Source organism: Temnothorax americanus, unplaced genomic scaffold (assembly GCF_048541705.1).
Source record: "Temnothorax americanus isolate GAGA-0224 unplaced genomic scaffold, ASM4854170v1 Scaffold30, whole genome shotgun sequence".
NCBI classification, from domain to species: Eukaryota; Metazoa; Arthropoda; class Insecta; order Hymenoptera; family Formicidae; genus Temnothorax; species Temnothorax americanus.
In genome coordinates, this window is record NW_027509443.1 from 438874 (window position 1) to 458058 (window position 19185).

General features: G+C 37.7%; 2 protein-coding genes across 8 annotated transcripts in view; one reads left to right on the forward strand and one right to left on the reverse strand.

The window, feature by feature from the left end:
• The first annotated feature begins 1197 nt into the window (after positions 1–1197).
• Ppv (Protein phosphatase V) lies at positions 1198–5881 on the forward strand. Its single transcript, XM_077412558.1, has 7 exons — positions 1198–1406; positions 1567–1662; positions 1902–2109; positions 2204–2283; positions 2363–2468; positions 2587–2748; positions 2837–5881. Exons 1-7 carry the CDS (start codon positions 1338–1340, stop codon positions 3025–3027), a joined length of 912 nt encoding a protein of 303 aa, XP_077268684.1. The 5' UTR covers positions 1198–1337; the 3' UTR covers positions 3028–5881.
• A 1011-nt stretch (positions 5882–6892) lies between these two features.
• Hr4 (nuclear hormone receptor 4) overlaps positions 6893–19185 on the reverse strand; it is a 178237-nt gene continuing 165944 nt past the window's right edge. For 6 of the 7 annotated variants that reach the window (XM_077412554.1, XM_077412557.1, XM_077412556.1 and 3 more), the window contains 5 exons: positions 15596–15730; positions 15017–15280; positions 14390–14582; positions 13828–13955; positions 6893–13495 (listed from right to left, as the gene is read on the reverse strand). In XM_077412554.1, the coding sequence (XP_077268680.1) occupies positions 13415–13495; positions 13828–13955; positions 14390–14582; positions 15017–15280; positions 15596–15730 (801 nt within the window). In that variant the 3' untranslated portion in view covers positions 6893–13414. The remainder of the gene's footprint in view (positions 13496–13827; positions 13956–14389; positions 14583–15016; positions 15281–15595; positions 15731–19185) is intronic. The other variant, XR_013257882.1, reaches the window with a different exon arrangement.

The window sequence follows — 19185 nt, forward strand, 5'->3', positions numbered from 1 at the left end:
CGAAAATGTGGCTCTCGCGGCGACCTTTCCATAAAAGCCCATGTTAAAAAGCGCAACTTCCACAATGAATATCTCGAAAAACGAATATGGATTGTCTATCTCAAATTTGGAGACGTAATGTATGTAAGGTTTATTAATACATACGCGAAGTTTAGAGAAATCGACAATATTTTTATATTTCACGACAACCCCCTTAAGAAATTGACCAATCACAGTCGAATGTGAGAAGAACAATCGACTGTGATTGGTCAATTTCTTAAAGATTACGGCTTAAATCAACAGTTACGGCTTCTATATATCAGCCTTAAGGGTTGGTTTATAATAGCCGTAACCGTAACCGATTATTCTTCTCACATTCGACTGTAATTAGTCAATTTTTTAAAGATTACGGCTTAAATCAACGGTTACGGCTATTATAAATCAACCCTAACGCTCGCGTAAACGTAGTAACGGCCAATGGCTGCGTTTTGCCGAGCCTTTAGCTAAAGCGCAAAGTAGCAATTGAATGTGATTGGTTCATACCTATGGATCCAACCAATTACACAATTGCTACTGTACGCTTAGCCAGAGCCGTATTCTGTTCCGCTAAAATCCGCTTAGGCCCGGTCTACAATGAATGTCGTAAGTCGGAGTCGTAAGAAATTGACCAATCACAGTTCATTATTCTTCGACCGGAAGGAGAATAATAGATTGTGATTGGTCAATTTCTTACGACTCCGACTTTCGACATCCATTGTAGACCGGACCTTACCGACAATTGTCGGTGTCGTTGCGCAGCTTTTACACGATATGATAAATCTGCGCAACGACACTTATACGGAGGATTCACATTGCGTCCGATCACGTCCGATGTTCGACGTACGACGATCCGACATCCAATAACAGCATTTCTTATTAGAGACAAAAATTTCCTATTGGATGTCGGATTGTCGTACGTCGAACTTCGGACGCGGTGTGAATCCTCCATTAAAGCTAAGCGGAGGTTCGGCAAAACGCAGCCAAGTGGGTCTGTTTCTTTTAGCTGCACTGACTGAGCTGGGCAGAACTGGTGCAATAAGTTAGAGTGAGACAAGTATATTGTATTTCACTCTAACTTACTGCACTAATGTGCACCAGTTCAGCCAGTGCAGCTAAAAGAAACAGACTTCACTGTCTGGTCTGTCGCTAGTGGCGCTACGGCGCTACCGTCTCTCTCCGCGAGATCCAGCAGCATCGGGCGCGCACGGACGACCGGGACGCGGGGACGACGACGATCGACGATCGACGACGACTTGAGTAGCCAGTAGCTGTATGGGGGCGCGATCAGTGTTGGTATTTTCTTACGGTGCGAATCCAAAATGTCAGACATCGATAAATGGATAGAGATCGCGAAAGAATGCAAATACTTGCCCGAGAATGATCTCAAGGTAAATAGCGTGATGCGTGCCGGTCGGCGCGTTTTCCGCACGATAACGGTCGCGCGATCACACGAGCGCCGATCAGGTTTCAGGTTACTCGCTTACTGCACCCTATGCGTTTCGCCTCTCCCTGATATATAATCACGTTAACTTTTACCGTTACCGACAGAAACTCTGTGACTTGGTATGTGATTTATTGCTGGAGGAGTCCAACATCCAGCCTGTGTCCACTCCGGTGACGGTATGCGGCGATATTCACGGTCAGGTGAGTCCCCGGATGTGCGCTCTAACCTCAAAGTCGGAGCATCCGTGCCCACCGCTACGGGATCGACGTAAAGTTTTAGCGGATTTTAATCTTCCGAATTAGCGTCGCAACAATATTAGTCTTCCGTTATCTATTACCTCACAACTTTTCGATTTTAATGTTCTGTAGCTGTATAGTTATTTGTACACAATCGTGATATTAATATACATCAGATTGTTCATGTTTTTGTGCTGTTACAGTTCTATGATTTAGAGGAACTGTTTCGTAACGGTGGCCCCGTGCCAGATACAAATTACATATTCCTGGGAGATTTTGTCGATCGGGGCTACTATAGCTTAGAAACGTTTACTCGTCTGCTCACACTTAAAGCTAAATGGTCCGACAGGATAACGTTACTACGTGGTAATCACGAATCTAGACAAATCACGCACGTTTATGGATTTTACGGTAAGTGCGCAACGATACTTTCTTTTCTGGGCTTTTTTTACATTTGTGCATAATAAAGCTTTGATTTCATTGGTCTCTTCATTTTCTGTTCTAGATGAATGCCAAAACAAGTACGGCAATGCTAATGCGTGGAAGTACTGTTGTAGGGTATTTGACTTGCTCACAGTTGCTGCCGTGAGTATTTGTATAAAAGATTTACAAAAGAATTGTAACTTCACTTTTTTGATTACGCTCGAATAAAATTCTGTTTTAGTTAATTGATGAACAGGTTCTTTGTGTACACGGTGGATTGTCTCCAGCTATTAGAACACTAGATCAAATTAGAACGATTGAAAGGAATCAAGAGATTCCACACAAAGGTATTAATTGTATAAAGTGATATGTCATTGCAAAAGTTACATGACTGGATATTTACTGTTGTACAATGTATATTGTACAATAATAATAAAATATCTTTGCTTAATCACCATATTACAGGTGCTTTCTGTGATTTGGTCTGGTCCGATCCAGAAGATGTAGAAACATGGACAGTAAGTCCGCGTGGTGCAGGCTGGCTGTTTGGCAGCAAAGTGACTTACATGTTCATGGAAGTGAATGATCTTAAACTCATCTGTAGGGCGCACCAATTAGTTCAGGAAGGTATGTCTTTGCTCATATATTTCTGTCGCAGAATTTTTTTTAATTATCTCGGAAGTATGTATTGATGACGCATATTTTTATCTTGCAGGTTATAGGTACATGTTTAATGACAAACTCGTCACAGTGTGGTCGGCCCCAAATTATTGTTATCGATGTGGTAACATAGCTAGTATCATGCAGTTCACGACAGTGGATCAGAGATCACCCGTGCTGTTCCAGGCAGTGCCTGATTCCGAGAGAGTAATCCCACCTTTAACGCCCACTCCGTACTTTTTGTGATCTATCTTAGTGGCTCATCTGTACGGATGCGGAAGAGAAATGTCTGTGTCTAGACTCTACGGAATCACATGATTTGATTGGCCGGATCCAGGCTGGTACCATGACGGACCCACACATTCATGAGAATATATCACTGATTATACATATTACTCTAGAAAATTTTGATTCCCTTAAAAGAAATTGTTTGATGCGTTCTACGATCAAAGTACGATACTTAGAGAGGACTGAATTGTCGTGTGATTGCTCTTATTCAGGGAATGTTCTTTAGATTTTTTAAGAACTTTATCAGGTTTTACATGTAAAGCTAACTTTTATATATCTACATAGTATCTGCCATTGCATCAGCCTGATTTTTGTAGCTCGAGAAAAAAAAAAAGAAAACGATATTTTGCATCAGAGCAAATGTGAACATTCTGTGGTCTAGACGCTTTTGCTGTCTACTATGTACATTCTGTAGAGCATTCATATCTCAGAGCAGCATTCTGGACTTTATAATGTTCAAAAGACTAAGAGCTTTTAAATAATTTATGAGCTCGAATAACGCAAATAGTCCAGTGTTGTGTGTGAATATAAAAAGAAAAGAAAAGAAAAGAAATATCACGTTTTAAACATTCCGGCAAAAAGTACACTCTCTGAGTACGGTGAATGCTTCTCTGACATTACAATCGTTGTGCGTAGAATTCAGGTTTATTAAAGCGTGAGCATATATAGTACTGTTAAGGTCTTCCTGAACATATAAATGATCTGTTGCTGGTTTAGGTACTGTGTGTGCTGCGTGCCGTTCTTTTTTCTTCTAAATGCGCAATCGGTGTTCTTAGCAAGAATCGTAAATTCGGCTCTTTTTTCGCCGAAGTACAAATAGCGTGTAGCAGTAGCCAAAGTTTTCCTGCTTAGGTAAGGAAATCCGATAGCGGGATCGTTATAGCATCTGTAGAGAGTTGTATTATTATTTTTATGCACATGACATTTTTTTCCGCTTAATTTTAAGAAATTCCGAGCTCAAATATTGTCTTTAAACTACCTTGACACACATTGATATTCTTTCCAAGAAAGATATCCACCGTTCGTCACACACTTCTCTCTTCTATGTACAAAGCAATATTTTCAAATACTATTGCATCCTCCGAATCTTTGTACAATTTCCAATATCGTATGCCAAATCGCTGTCGTATTGAATAATCGTAATTAGCTAATTGTCATAAGTTCATTAATGTAGGGAGCAACTTGAAAAGAAAAAAAACCGAGACCCTTAGCAATGTGCCTCTAAATTAATAAGCGTTTGTGTAATATAATGATACGGTATTGATATGACATAATTAATGGAAATGCACCGGTCATTGCGTATCATAAGCCTGAATTCTGACCATCGATTTTTGCTAGCTCACGATAATTCCTAATCGATCACAGACCCGACAAATACGGCATTGGCATTGTGGCACAGGCTGTCAAGTTGAAACTACTCTATTTTGAATTTTGTGATATAGACCGAAGGAGGCGTGTGCAATGGTCATGTCGATGTTTATAACGACTCTCCTTGTCGCACCATTCGAAGAGGTGTTTTGCGAAGACCCGTTATTCCAAGAAATGTAATAAACTTTTGAACAGTGCCTTCAGAACTATAACACGACGGTCTACTAGAAGTATAAATGCTTTCTTACTGACAGATAATCGATAAACGAACTAACGTAAGGACGAAGAATCATACAAATATCAGAGCTTATAACGGAGAATGTGTATGAGGAAATTTTTTATCATCTTTTCTTTTTATTCTATTTCATAAGCCTTCCGCTATTGTTTTGGAACGAGCCTTTGCTTTTTCGCGAAACTTTTCTACGATACTTACGTTTTACGATTTTACTACCTTTTAGGTCTACTCTTACAATTTTACATCACGCGAGCGCGGTATATTCTCTATTTGTACTATATTTATTATAACGTACAATTATGCAATTGCGCGATACTCTTTTTACGCGAGTAATGTATTACATTAGGTAGAGAGGAGCGCATCTAGAACGAATCGGGACACGGAGCTTGCGTTACAAACTCGACTCACTACATTTGCAGCCTCCGAGTCGTGAAACGGTTTCGCAACGACGGGAACGCCCTACGTGCGGTACGGATATCATTATAAATCCTTAAAAAAAAAAAAAAGAAAAGAAGTATTAGCCTCTGTATCTATTGGGGTGTTCGCGGCGTTTCGTTTACCGGAATGCCTCTGTCTGTGATCGCTTTAATCTTATCGAAGTGTCCAAGCGCTTGCGGCGACTCGATATTAATAATCGGTAAGCTCGCGAGAGAGAGAACAAATGAAGACAATTTGCAAGATAAAAATAAAATAATGAAGACTAATTTAGCTTAATGTGCTCCGTGCGGGAGCTTGAACACTGCGCATAATCCTTAAAGATCTCACAGGTAGACACCATTTTAAAACGATCATCATGTACCTTGAAAGTATAGACTTTGTTATGTTAATGTAATGAAGAACGTCTGTAATAAAAATGCGCAAAAAATCGCACTTGATCGCATTGTCAGTAATATTCCCGGTGTGCGTGTGCGCGCGCGCGCGCGCGTGTGTGTGTGTGTGTGTGGTCTGTGTGGTGTATTGTGATAGCGAGAATAAGTACAAATCCTTAAAGAATGAGATAAAGAACAGCGTGCGGGAGAAGGGGTACATGACATGATTAAACGGCGCATGAGTTTTTTTTTATTAATCTTTAATCAGTTTATTTACTCGTAATAATATTATTTTCATCATATATATATATAATAATTCTATTTACTCCTTACTATTTATATATATATATATATATAATATATATATTTATATATAATAATATAGTGTATTTATGTTCAATATGTATAATATATTATCTACATTTATAATCCCTATGAAAGGCATCTCCAAACAGACTTCAGATTTACTTCTTTTTTTTTCTTTAAATATCTTATTTATTCATAAAAATACAGGGGGGCTCAAGCGCCATGCGTGAAATTCGGCCTGCTTTGCCCGAAACCGAAAGCTCTCGATTAAAACTACCGAATTATGATAAATGATGTATTTGTTGGCTCTAGTGAAATTATAAATTCCTCTTTCAGTTACACACGCGCATCTAACTGTCCATACGATAATTTTCGAAACAACTTTATGAACTACAGTATGTTAACTTTACATACTGTGACTTAACTCGTATTATATTCTAGATCATTTAGAAATCACAATCTCGTAGTTAAACTCGAACAGCAATAAATGCAATGACTGCATGACTTTCGTTGTTGATATGCACGAAATTTTTTCATGCGACAAAGAAACCGACAGAGACGTCGAATTTAAAAGAGAAGAAAATCGTGTCGAAATTGATTGATAATATAATTAACTGATCCTAATTTCGTCGAGTAACACAGTTTTATCAATGTATCGAAATCAGCGATCTCTCTTTGTCAGTCTTTTAATTACTCGTATCGCGTATTAAAAAGTCGATTAAATCTACATAAAAAACATTGCGAAGTGCTCGTTCTAACAAGACAGACTTGCATGATTTTTACGAATATAACACATAACGTAATTGACTTTTACCAACGTGTTTCTCGCTGCGTCGCAGAAAAAAATGTCTCAACAGCGAGGCGCACGATATATCGAGAAAATTTATAAATGGACGTCGACATCGGGCGATACTCGGTTTCCGGCAGAACGGCGATTTACGCAATGGCGCCGAAATCTCAATTACAAAAGGAATATAATCGAAGATAAACGAGATAATAAAAACGTACTTCTTCCTAAACATAGGTAGAAATATGGTAACTTTTGACTCACTCATTGAAAAAGTATCTCTCTTTCTCTCTCATTCACACATACGCACATACTTTCTCTCTCTTTCTCTCTCTCTCTCTGTCTCTCATCAATCCGGCGTTTCGTGCTTTTCTTCCCTTTCGTCGTTTCTGGGTTAAACGTTTGTATTTCTTCTCGTGCCTCTCTTTCGATGTAATCGCAGCAAGGGGCGCCGCGCGCCGATTTCTTTATTCCGGTCAAGAGGAAGCGAAAGAAGATACGTGTGCAACATGTACATTTTCCATACGAAAAGAGATGAAAGAATTAAAAAAACAAAATTACGCAAATAAATATATAACTATCGAATAAAATTATATTTACGATGGTTGTAAGAACTTGAGCGTCGGCAAGTTAATTAAATGCAGGAAGGCACTAGCATCGTAGCTTTAGGACTTAGGACTGACGTGATCTACATTAAACAGCAACAGATTTGTCAATGAGAGTGAATTCGCGACATCGCATAGTTTTCGGCTGTGAAGTAAATCGATTGAAAAGGACTAATTTCAATAAGATTAAATTTCCGAGAGATCAAAAGGAAATGCTTCAGTCGTAAATATCAAAAGGTTTTTTTTTTTTTAACTAAAATAGAATACTTTCCGGAGATTTATATTATACGTCGTCCTAAGACTTTTTAGTACGAGTGGCCTTAGAAGTAGTACGCTATTGTGAAGTTATACTTTTAGCGTTGAGTATAATGCACACATTCTCGTCGTGGAGACATTCGCTATTTAAAATGCGCGTGCTAAATTTGTTTCCTATATTACTAGCAAATGCGAGATAAAAATAAATCAAGAAATGCGAGAGAAATTGTTGCGCACACACGTTTTCATTCGCTACCCCGCGTGATCCTCGCGGGAGCATCCATGGCGACGCCGCTTGCGGCTGTCGCGAGCACAAGTATTCAACACGGAATTATACAAAGACAGGACTAGTACTTTCAACATATTTATATTATTAAATCTTTCGTACAATATATGTACACAAAGTTGAACCCAAAAACGAGAGGCGCGCACTGGTTTTTCGCGTTTTTTCCTCACATTTTTTTTCTTTTTTTCGTTAGATTTATCTTTTTTTTCTTATCTTTCTTTTGCTCGATAGACTCTCACTCGCACTTAAATATTAAAGGGTTGGGCATGATAATACTCTTTGTAGTATAATGCCCTAAGTCTTGCTGATCCAACGTTTTAGCTCTCCCGTAAGCAGCTGCTGTACTCCCAGACATCGATGCTGTGTGTTGCACACTTTTTTAAAATAAAATATAGATACAGTATGTTTCCCGGAACGGTCGTCGATTCTTTTGTCCCCGAATCTCTGATACTTGATCTTTTCAAAAAAATACCTTTTTGAAATTCTATCTTATACATACTATATATTTTCAAACTTTTTTACTCGCAAATATTTCATTTTAATTAAATATTTTCAAGACTAAATTTTCCGAATTATATAATACTTTTATAATTAAAATTATCAGAGAAATAAGCTCGTTTTACTTATTTCATCTTTATGTGATTGTTTCGATCACCGAAATTATTGAATGATAAAATTAATTATTAAAAAAAATAATTAAAAATGTAGAAAAATAGATTCTGCCAAACTCAGAGAATTCGCGAACAAAAGAAGCAGTACCAATCCATGAAAAAATCTTGTAAAAAATATATAATATATATATATATACATATAACATATTTAAATATTATATTATACATATTTCATTATATGTATATTTTATTATATGTAGGTATATTATATGTATATTTATATATATATTATATACATGTATAAAATCTACAAGAAATTGAACCTTTAAAATTCGAAATTCTTTTTTCTTGCGATCGACGACGATACTCTGCCACTCATATATACCTATACAATATACTAACAATAAATTAAACAGTACGAACAAAAAATTGACAAAAAGTATTCAACGATTTTATGAGCTAATGATAAGAGGAGAGACAATAAAAATCGAAAAAAATAGAAAATGATACAAAAGATAAGCAAGTAATATATTGCTTTCTTATGTATATCTTTACGTTCGTATTGTAAAAGGCTAGCTCGACGATAAGTTTGCCAATAGAAAAAAAAATATGTTAAATCAATTCTGTACTTTGTTAGTGATATGTAGGTATCTTAAATTATCAAAAAATATTGATAATTATAGCAGCAAGTTTATATAATTATACATATTTCGGGTAATCGAAAAATATGTAGTGTCGCATCCACTTGTTGCTATTGACCCATTAGACGTTTTCTAATAATGAAGATACCACTGAATGTCGTTAACAAAGTACAGAATATCCTTATATTGATCATTTCAGTTGCATTTTTTATTGCATTCTATACATGCAATTTTCTTGTTTCTTTCTCCAAAACCTGAATGCACATGTGACTTCCTTTAAAATGTAGAAAATAAATGTAACTAAAAAAAAGCTAGATCTACTTTTTGTTACTGCTACAAAATTGGAAATCTATGCGAATTCACTTCCGAAGAAAGATAAAGTATCGAGCGGCAGTGCTCATCCCGTAATGCCAGATTCTTCAATCAGATGATAAGCTAACCGATTCGAGCAAATCGATCATAAGCGAAATGTTCCGTCTTGTCCCAACGGTCGCAAGATGAATTTTAGCGAAGCTTATCACGCGCACGCGATTGTCCAATTGAATACAGAGAGACAAGCGTACCACGATGTCCGGGGAATACAGGAACCGTTACACCTAACGTTCCTTAACGTCAAATAATGTACAACGTTTACTGTATGAAGTATCTCATCGTTTAGTTAAGTCTTATAGTATGGACAAGTATCCCTAGGCGAATAGGCCCAAGGTCTGTGTTGTTTCGTGTTCATTTCTGGAACGTGCGGCCCGCGGCCACGGGTGCGATTGAAGGAACAGGAAGATGGGAAAAAAAATGTAATATCGATTATCACAATTAATGTCCGTTATAAAAGTGATTACGAAACAAGAACTGCGAAGTCGCTTTATTCTTAATGCAAATGAATGTAATGTTATTCATATTTTAAAGCATGGTTACCGCTAACTGTATATTTGCATGTCAACATTGCTTCTAAAGATATATATATTGATGTTAATTCCTAAGACAATTCAAATATAGATTTAGCGACAATCGTAAACTTATATCACACTCTATATTCTAATCAATGAGTCAACTACAGTTTCTAAGTCATGATTATAGAAAGAAGTATCTCAGATATTAAATTTTAGTTATTAGCTCGATTTAGATTGATTTCTTCATCATTATTTATAATTATGCTTCAATAGTTTGAGGCTTCAGCTTTAAAAAAAAGTCTAGACAACAATTAAAAATAAATTAATCAATTCAGGAAATCGGTTTTAAGGAATATTTCTTTGTGCGAGGTTTGTATAGGATTGCAAGGAAGCCAAGAAGAAAATGCATGAAAACTTTAACTTCTTAGAGAATAAAGATTGCACCTTCTAAATCGTCCGTGGCCACGAGCTTGTCAGGCGATTAGAGCGTGTTTACGATATCTTCTATGGAGGCAAGATGAAACAATCACGTCAGCAGAACGTGCGCGGAATAATACATCATATGCGTATACAAGGAGCAATATCTTCCAAGACACGAACAACATTTCGACTGGCGTCAACCGCCGATTTTCTTTACTCTTTCTGCAATTTCTCGCAAATAATTGAGCTAGGAGCGACTGGTATCCTAGTTTCGCGAGGTCGATTGTCACAATCGGTCCACGTGAGTACACACGTGATACGTACGTATTTATCTTATTTGATAAAAAAAAGGGAAAGGCAAGGAACAATTTTTTTATACAACTAATGTATAATTGTTTGAACAGTAACTCTGAATGAAATTTCGCCGAAACTCCCTCGCGACACTAGGATACGAGTACTAATGCAGCGTTCCGTTTTTTTTTATATATACACGTTCCGCTTATTTCCTTTTCGTCGTAATACTATGAAAATATCGCTCCAACGAGGAATAACATGAGAGAACTCTCCGCTCTTCGTATTTTAGTCGCGATTATCGGAGAAACAAACGACGCGTGTGCATCGGACGATTCGATTTTCCATTTCTTACTTTGACATTGTATATATTTATAGTAATAATCTAATAAAAATGCGAAGGAGAAATGCCATATATGTCTCGTATATTAAAAGTTAAAATAGAAAACTCATTAGCGAATATAAAAGCAATATAAAAAATCTCATATAAAAAATTATCAAAACAATCTAAAAATTTACCCTATAATATCTTATACCAAAAGTCCGTTTTTGCAAAAGTATTATATACATTATACGTCTGTAATATTTTTAACATTAATTCTGCTCATTACTTCTATAAGGCAGGCCACTACTCCGTATGCTAAAATTTTTGTAAGTAATAATAAAAAGAATTACTAAGTAAATCGACTAGAATTCAACCAACAAATAATTAAAAAATTCCATTTATACAACGATAAAATTATTCCATTTATACAACATTAAAATTTTTATTACTAACAAAATAGAGACTCTAAACATCTGTATAACTCGATTAATAATTCTCACGTGTTTTCACTTTTTAAAAATTATAATTTCCTTTATTAATAATAACGAAATTTTTTCATGGATTTATAGATTTTGTTCTCATGAGCCTTAATTAAAACCTTCAGTCGTCTTTGTGAAAACCACTCTATTTTACAGCTAGTACATTAAAATAAGTAGAAAGTTGGCGTAAATGATCTTCAAAAGTCACAAATGGAAGGTCGCGGATCGTCCGAAGAACACGCGATGTGAGCGAGAAATCCTACGACTGATGATTGATACGTGTGCTTGCGCGGTAAAAGTCGCGTCGAAGGCATAAATGAATTTAATGAACGGCATTATAATAGAGTAAGAGTCTTTTGCACGCTTGGACCGTTGCTTGCGGAGTGTTGAATGGCGATAATGACGACGACGGCGGCGGCAGCGACGACGACGACGACGACAACGACAATGATGACGAAGACTCGATGTTGACCGCGCGTCGTGAAATATACGTACGTAGCAAATACTCGCATCCGAATGCATATGGTGAGATACGAACGTGAAACACCAAAGTTCGTACGTACAGTTTCGTTTCCTCGCGACTCTCCTTCTCGCGGCCACGTTATCCGGACATCGATCAGCGAACCTCGCCACCTTTTGTTTCTTCAGCCTCGAATTTCACGCGGATCTTGTCCAATCGAATCTCGTTGTTTCGACAGATTCGAGGTGAAAGTTTGCACTTTTCACCTTTCCACTCTTTCTGGCGGATAAATTTTACGTGATCGATATCCCGAGGGCTTGTAACGTACCCCTGCCGATGGTGTGCGGGTATAATACCAGTGGTAGCGCGAGAGAAGAGAGCCAGTAACTACGATAGTATCACACTCTTTACGTACGTCGTTAACGTTTCGCACGTGATGGCGAACACCTAATCGCGAGGAGAAGATCACGTGTCGGTAAGTCGCGGCGAGGTTTGTGGCAGGTATTTCAAAGATATATATGTATAAACGCGCGCGCGCGCGCGCGTACGTATACATGGACGCGTGTTGATAAAATTTAATCGTAGCTTGTGATGATACCATGTTGAGCTACGAGGTGACGAGAAAACCATCGTCGATCATCGGTCGGTCGATCGATCTGGTGGACTATTGATCCTTCAGTCAGTCGTTTCGTGGTGTCTGCTGCTGTTTTACATCTTTTTTTCTTTCTTCTTAGCTTCGAGAGCGGTAGTAGTAGAAAGTGGCGGTAATAGTAGCAGCAGTAGTAGTAGTAGTAGTAGTAGTAGTAGTAGTAGTAATAGTAGTAGGTGGCCTACGGTGAGCGGTACGTAACGAGAGTCTTATTTTATCGATCGGATTATGCAATGTGAACACACAATGACGTAGTTGCGCGGTACGTGTTTGCGTACAGAAATATATTATTATAGTCTTTTAGTTTCGATAAAAAAGTTCAGTTCCCACCTCGATTGATTGCCCATCTCGAGGTGGCGCGCTTTCTTTCTCTCCCTCCCTTTCTCTCCCTCACTCACTCTCGCTCTCTCTCGCTCCTCTAACTTTTATATATGGGTATATATGTAATATATATTATAGTGTATATATAATACATATTATATATATACTCGTTCTTTAATATTTTATTTAAAATCGTTCCTCCTTCTCTGTTTTCTATCTTCCTATGTTGCTGTCCTGACGTTACTTTCTATCGTCCACTTGTGTTCTTTTCGTTTCTTTTCGCTCGAACGATTCCTCCTCTCCGTCCTCCTTCGTTTGTACAACGCAACGAACACACACATTTATATTATTTATATAGTATTTATATGTATATATATATATATTTATATATATACTTTTATATATTTATTATACATACGCAAACAAAGCCTTTCCCCATTCGGTTTGAGTCGTCTCTTTTTCTCTCTCACTGGACTCTTTCTAGTTTTCTGTTCATTTGTTGCTTGCCGGTTTGTTCGATTCTTTTACTTTTTTCTGTGTATATATTTATAACGTATGTATAGTATGTATATAGGTATTCAGCTTCGTTTATCGTCACTTTGTTTATTTACTATCTTTGAATTGCTGAGTTCAATAGGAAAGGAACGTAGAACATTTTACTCTCGAGTAGTAAAGTCGCCGCCGATTGTACCTGTAATTCAACAAGCAAACGGATTCTCTACTTAAACGGAGCCATTTAATAATTGTTGTATTCTGCGCGGAGCGAAAACAATTCAAATCAAAATTACTAGTTTTAACTGTAAAATAATAAATGCTTTTTAAACCAAATCTAGACCAAGCGAATAAATACGAATTTACATCATTGAAGCAAATTGTTTATTCGCGTTCGATCGCTTGGTCTGAATTCAGATTCGATCGAATGTTCAATAATTGGAGTTACGTATTAATCATAAATATTTTAATCTGTTCGCTTTAAAGACGTTTCTCGCATTCGGCATATTTACTTTTTTTCTTTGAACTTACTTCGGGCAACCTGACAAGAAGATCATGAAATCGACTCGGCTGCTGAGGAGCGCTGTGCTCGACAAAACTTCGCAGACAGCTCATGTACCGTTCTTGTATCTGTTCTAATTCCAAAGTACTTCCTCGTGCTAAAAAAGACAAGCGAGATCAGTTGAAACGTGTGTTTGATACATTCCAGAAATTCGAAGGTGTCGATTCTTTATAATTGCAACTGGTGGAATGTTCTATGTATTCTGACTTGCTTTTTAATTCCTTTAACAATAGTAACAAAGTTGGGTTTTATCTATATATTGGATGACGAGAATCCATGAAAGAAACGTGTAATTAAAATCCTTTTAAATAAAAAAAGTCTACGTTAGAGCCTACTCGTGGGAAAACGTGCATGCGTGCACGAACGTCTTTAGAAAGTATCTCGAACTTACATTTCGTGTCTCCAATTGCAGCGTTGGGGAAGAAGATAAGTTTATGTTATTACATATCTCTCGTATATCATGTAATACTGAGGAACTCGACGCGATAATGATAGAGATGTGGAACGGCAGATTCAGTAAAAATAACTTACCTTGTGAAAGCATAGTGATTACTTTTAGACAGACATATTCCTCCATTCGTAGCCTCACCCGCCTGAACATTAGCGTGACATACGTGATTTTTTCCACCATGAGCCCTACATCTTGCCGTAATTGGTCCATGGTTATCGGCCGACCCATCATGCTGGTTAGGCACCTTTGCAACGTATACATGTTGTTCGTTACCTATAGTTGTGAAGACTGCTTGTTAGAATGGGTCCATAAACATATTCGTTGTATATATAAATTTTAAAAACATATATATTATTAGAAAGATATCTAAAGATAATATTAATAAATATTAATAAATATTAATAATAATACTATTACTAATTACATTAAAAATTGTTGTGCAGATGACAATACTAAAAAATATTTTATCGTCATGTTGTATAGATTGCATTATTTAACAAAATATCCATGTAAAAATAATAAAAATAATAGGTTCTTTTACAGAATCCTTCAATTCTTTTTTGAGAATTAACGAAATTAAAAAAAAGTGATAAAATTATTGTTATAACTTCTACAAGAGACAGATGTCGGGTAGCATTGTATAGAGAAAAAAATTCTGTAGTATTACGTGATGTGTACGTTTATAAATTATTGTAAAACGTAATTACTTCTTGCATAAAGTCTGCACCCGTCCCATCAGTAGCGACATTCGTTAACCTGTGCTGACCATGCATCGCTTGATAGGCAGATGTAGTCAGCACAAGAAGTTCATGCCACTTGTGGGTGAGCAGCCTCGTGTGAACTTCGACCGGCAGCTCAAGGTAAAACGGTAACCTTTTGGTCCACTGCACCAACTTGTACACTATGCTGTCTCCTATCTGACACAGCTTGTCACTTAAGTCTGAATTATGGTCCAGCAGCTCGTCCAAGTTCTGTAAAGTGTAATGCCAATGGTTCGTATACAAATCTTGGAGCGATAGGATTGTGTGGGAGAGAGAATCAACCATCTTTAAATTTTTTAATTAAATAATATTTGAATCAAAAACGGATCAGTTTAGAGAAATAAATTATTCACCGATTAAGTACTTATGGTTGTTTATGGAAATAAACGTTGAACCAATTAAATCATTTTTGTTAATTGAGCTTGCATATTGCACATTCGAAAATATATATTCTTTTGTGCTATTGCCTTGAAATTAAACAATTATGTATGTTTTACCGTAAAAAGACATATGGTATTTACATACCCTCAATGTGGCGATATCTTGGAACTCGTCGCAGTCTATAAGGGTTTGAATCATGTGTAAGGTTGCGTCCAGAGGAAATACTCGATCCCTCGAACTGCTTACTGCATTGTCTAGCCTTTGTCGTAAATGCACCACCTTAAACACACATCATTAATACATAAAATCTATCCACGTGATTCTTTCAAGTCAAGATAATGCATTATTTGCATTTTTAAAATTGCATTTTCAGCATTTTATGCATCTAAATTGCTGATTAAAGCTAGTAGTTCTATCAGATGTTGTATATATTATATCGTTTGCTGTGCTGTCTGGCAATCAATTTTTATCAGTTATATTATTTTGCGACGGGATTTCAAATTTTAATCTCGTTTACGCGGCCTTGAAACTTCACAACGCGGAAAAGTTATTCTGAGGAGATCCGCGCGTTAATTACGATTCCGCCGGCATTTCCTCTCGTTGTGCGCGCAATCCGAGTTCGGTGGCCGCGCATCCAACCGGTAGATTCAGCCTTTCACTGACCTTTCGGACCTCGAAACATTTCCTCGGGGTCGGGCACGCGAGCGCGACAGAAAGAGAAAGAGAAAGAGAAAAGGAAAAAGAAAGGGCCCACCAACTGCCACCAAGTTGGTTTCCGTCTGACTTCGGGGAAAGCTGGTCGCTTTGTCGGATAAGGTCCATACATAAGCGACTATCTCGCGGAGAACCGTGGGACGTGGGACGCGTTTTGCGGTTGAAGGCGCTCGACATGAGGAAGGGACGGGAGAGTTTCGCGGGGGAGACAAGGGAGGAGATATACAGGAGGTGTTGGAGGAGAGGAAGCGCGCGAGAGGGAGAGGGAGAGGGAGGGTGAGGTCACTGTCCCCCGTGCAGACTTTCACGAGTTACGAAACCGCCGGAGAACTGCCCGTCCTTGGCACCGGTTGCCGCTGATTTTCTATTGTCCCTGCCTGCGTCGTCGGTGTGTTGTCGTTCGCCACGACGTTTCCACGCAGCGACTATGACGAACGACGATTGACGATACTTCGTTATGGTCAAAGGATATATCCGACACTGTTTCAATATCCAGTAGATACCAGTAAGGCTAATTGATATAGATTGTAGCTCAACTATAATTTATAATATATGCGGCGAAATGTATGCGGGAATATATTCCCGCATGAGTGACACACTTTATTTGTTTTTATTGCAACAAAGTAATACGCGTGTGAGAAATATAGGCATATACATATCTATGTTTAATGGATTATATTAAAATGTTTCATGTATATATTTTATAATTTCAATTTTTATGAAGTTATATCTTTATAATACCGCTTATATTCTGTCCTAGATATCTAAGATATTTATTAAAATTAAATAAATATTAAGTATTAAAATAAGTAATTCTCTTTAAAAGCATATATTTATATTCATGGATATAAATTCAAGTAAAATCACTTTCAAAAAGAGTTTATATAGCAGAGTGTCTTCTGATGAAGATAAAAACGTCAATCTTCACGACTCAATTGGAATTAAGCAAACGATCAAGTAATTTATTTACATTACTTTCGCGACTCTAAATACGCTGAATATTCCTTTTCTTAAAGAAAATGATTCCGTCGACTTTTTGCGGCTTTTTCTTATCTTATATAAAATTCACTTCGAACATGTGGACCATGTGGTTTCGCTGCGCATCTCACGCACGATGACTCGGCCGCGGCTCGAAAGTGACCTCTTTAATGGAGCACAGCCGCAGTCAATATTTATCCGGTTTTAGCGGCATCGGTTTCACTTTTGGCAATGGCCTCTACCGGGTTATTTGAACGATCGCGGCAGTTCCCTCGTTTGCTCATCTGATCGGACGTAACACGCATATTTTTCCATTACTCCCGTTGACCCTCCCTTGAGAAAGTCGGATCGCATTTTTAATATATGCAACATGAAAAGAATTAATTTTATTAAAAGTGAATTTATTTTTAAAATTACACCTGTTGGGACACATGTCGATCCTGAGAAGAGAGACTACTGAATGTGTAATCGAAGCAGAAGTGTTAGTTGGATCTTCAAGCGTTTTCATATTCGTGGATAGGTTTATGTGAGTCTCAAGTTCGGTGGCGATGTTTCTAAGGGTAGCATCTTCATTCTTCTCGATTTCGCGTAAAACCATCTTCTTCAGATCATCGTCTTCACGGGAGAAACAGAGTGATTGGAGAAGTAGTAAAACTCTGAGATTATCGTCTGTGAGTTTAATTAGCTCAAAATCTGACGCGAAGCGATTTAGTCGATCGATATGTTCGGCGATCGGAACTGTTTTATTATATCTGTAGATTAAGATTTCGATGCAACGACGCGTAAGAGATGTCTTGATTCTTCGAAATGGCGATAATAAGCTCTGCCTGTTTCATTTTGGTCGGGTCCGCTGGTGTGACGTGATCCAGTCTGTCAAATTCTGTTTGACCTAGTTTGTCCAGAAGTAAACGAGTGCGCATTTCTGCGGGGAGAGTTTCTGTCTCAGTGACGAGAATATATTCATTGCGACAAAGACATATTTTTCAATGCGAGTACTTAGTTGGATGTACACATCGGTTGACGCAGTTGTTGGGTTCGGATTTATGTCCTGAGAGCGTTCTCGCAGTTCCCGCACTTTAAGCTGAAGTAAACTGTTGATCGTGGCCGTGAGAGAGCTTTAATCTGGGACGTCGCCATGATTGTCGATGGATTTTCTTGTTACTATTCTTGTTGCGCACGTCGAGAATGAAAAGATTGAAAAACCGTAGCTGTTGGATACTTGGGTGACAATTATGACACGAGCCCGTAACTATAAAGACGCATTTTATTCTTACTGATATACGACTGATATGCGATATAATGATAACCGAGATTACGCCCGAGCTCTAACCATGTGTAGACACGAGACACGACACGACTGAAGCCCTATGCACAATGAAAACCGACAACGGGAACAGGCAATCACAGTAATTTGATTTTATATGGCGCTTTTAGGGTTCAAACACAATGAGAGGCATAAGGAACAAGGAATTAAACATAGTAGTCGCATCTTTTTTCAAGACACGGCATTCTCTCTATGTTTAGTTCCTTATTCCTCTCATTGTGCCCGAGATTTTAGTGATTGGTCAGGTACAGGCAATAGAGAATAGAAATCCAACGCGTCGGATAAATTCTGTTCCTATTGCTTGTTGCCCGGCATTGTGCAAAGGCTTTAATTGTGATTGGTCAGGTACGGGCAATAGAGAATAGAAATCCAACGCGTCGGAAATTCTATTCCTGTTACCTGTTCCTGTTGCCTGTAGTTTTCATTGTGCATAGAGCTTGACTGCCGAGCGTGCCACGCCTGCGCGCCTCATGCCGCATGTCCAAACAATACTCGCATATACCTTTCTAGTTTATACATAAACGGCATTATAAAATGATTTCAGCAAATAATTTTTTATCATATAACATTCTTTAACCGAGTGGTCATCATGAAAAATTTGCTTATGTCGTTTGTGCAAAATTACATAGCATCTCGGAAAACATTGCTTTGCAAAGACATATAATTTTGCAAGTTATATGTATGAGTATCTCGTATTATACAAGGAGCGTAGATGAAA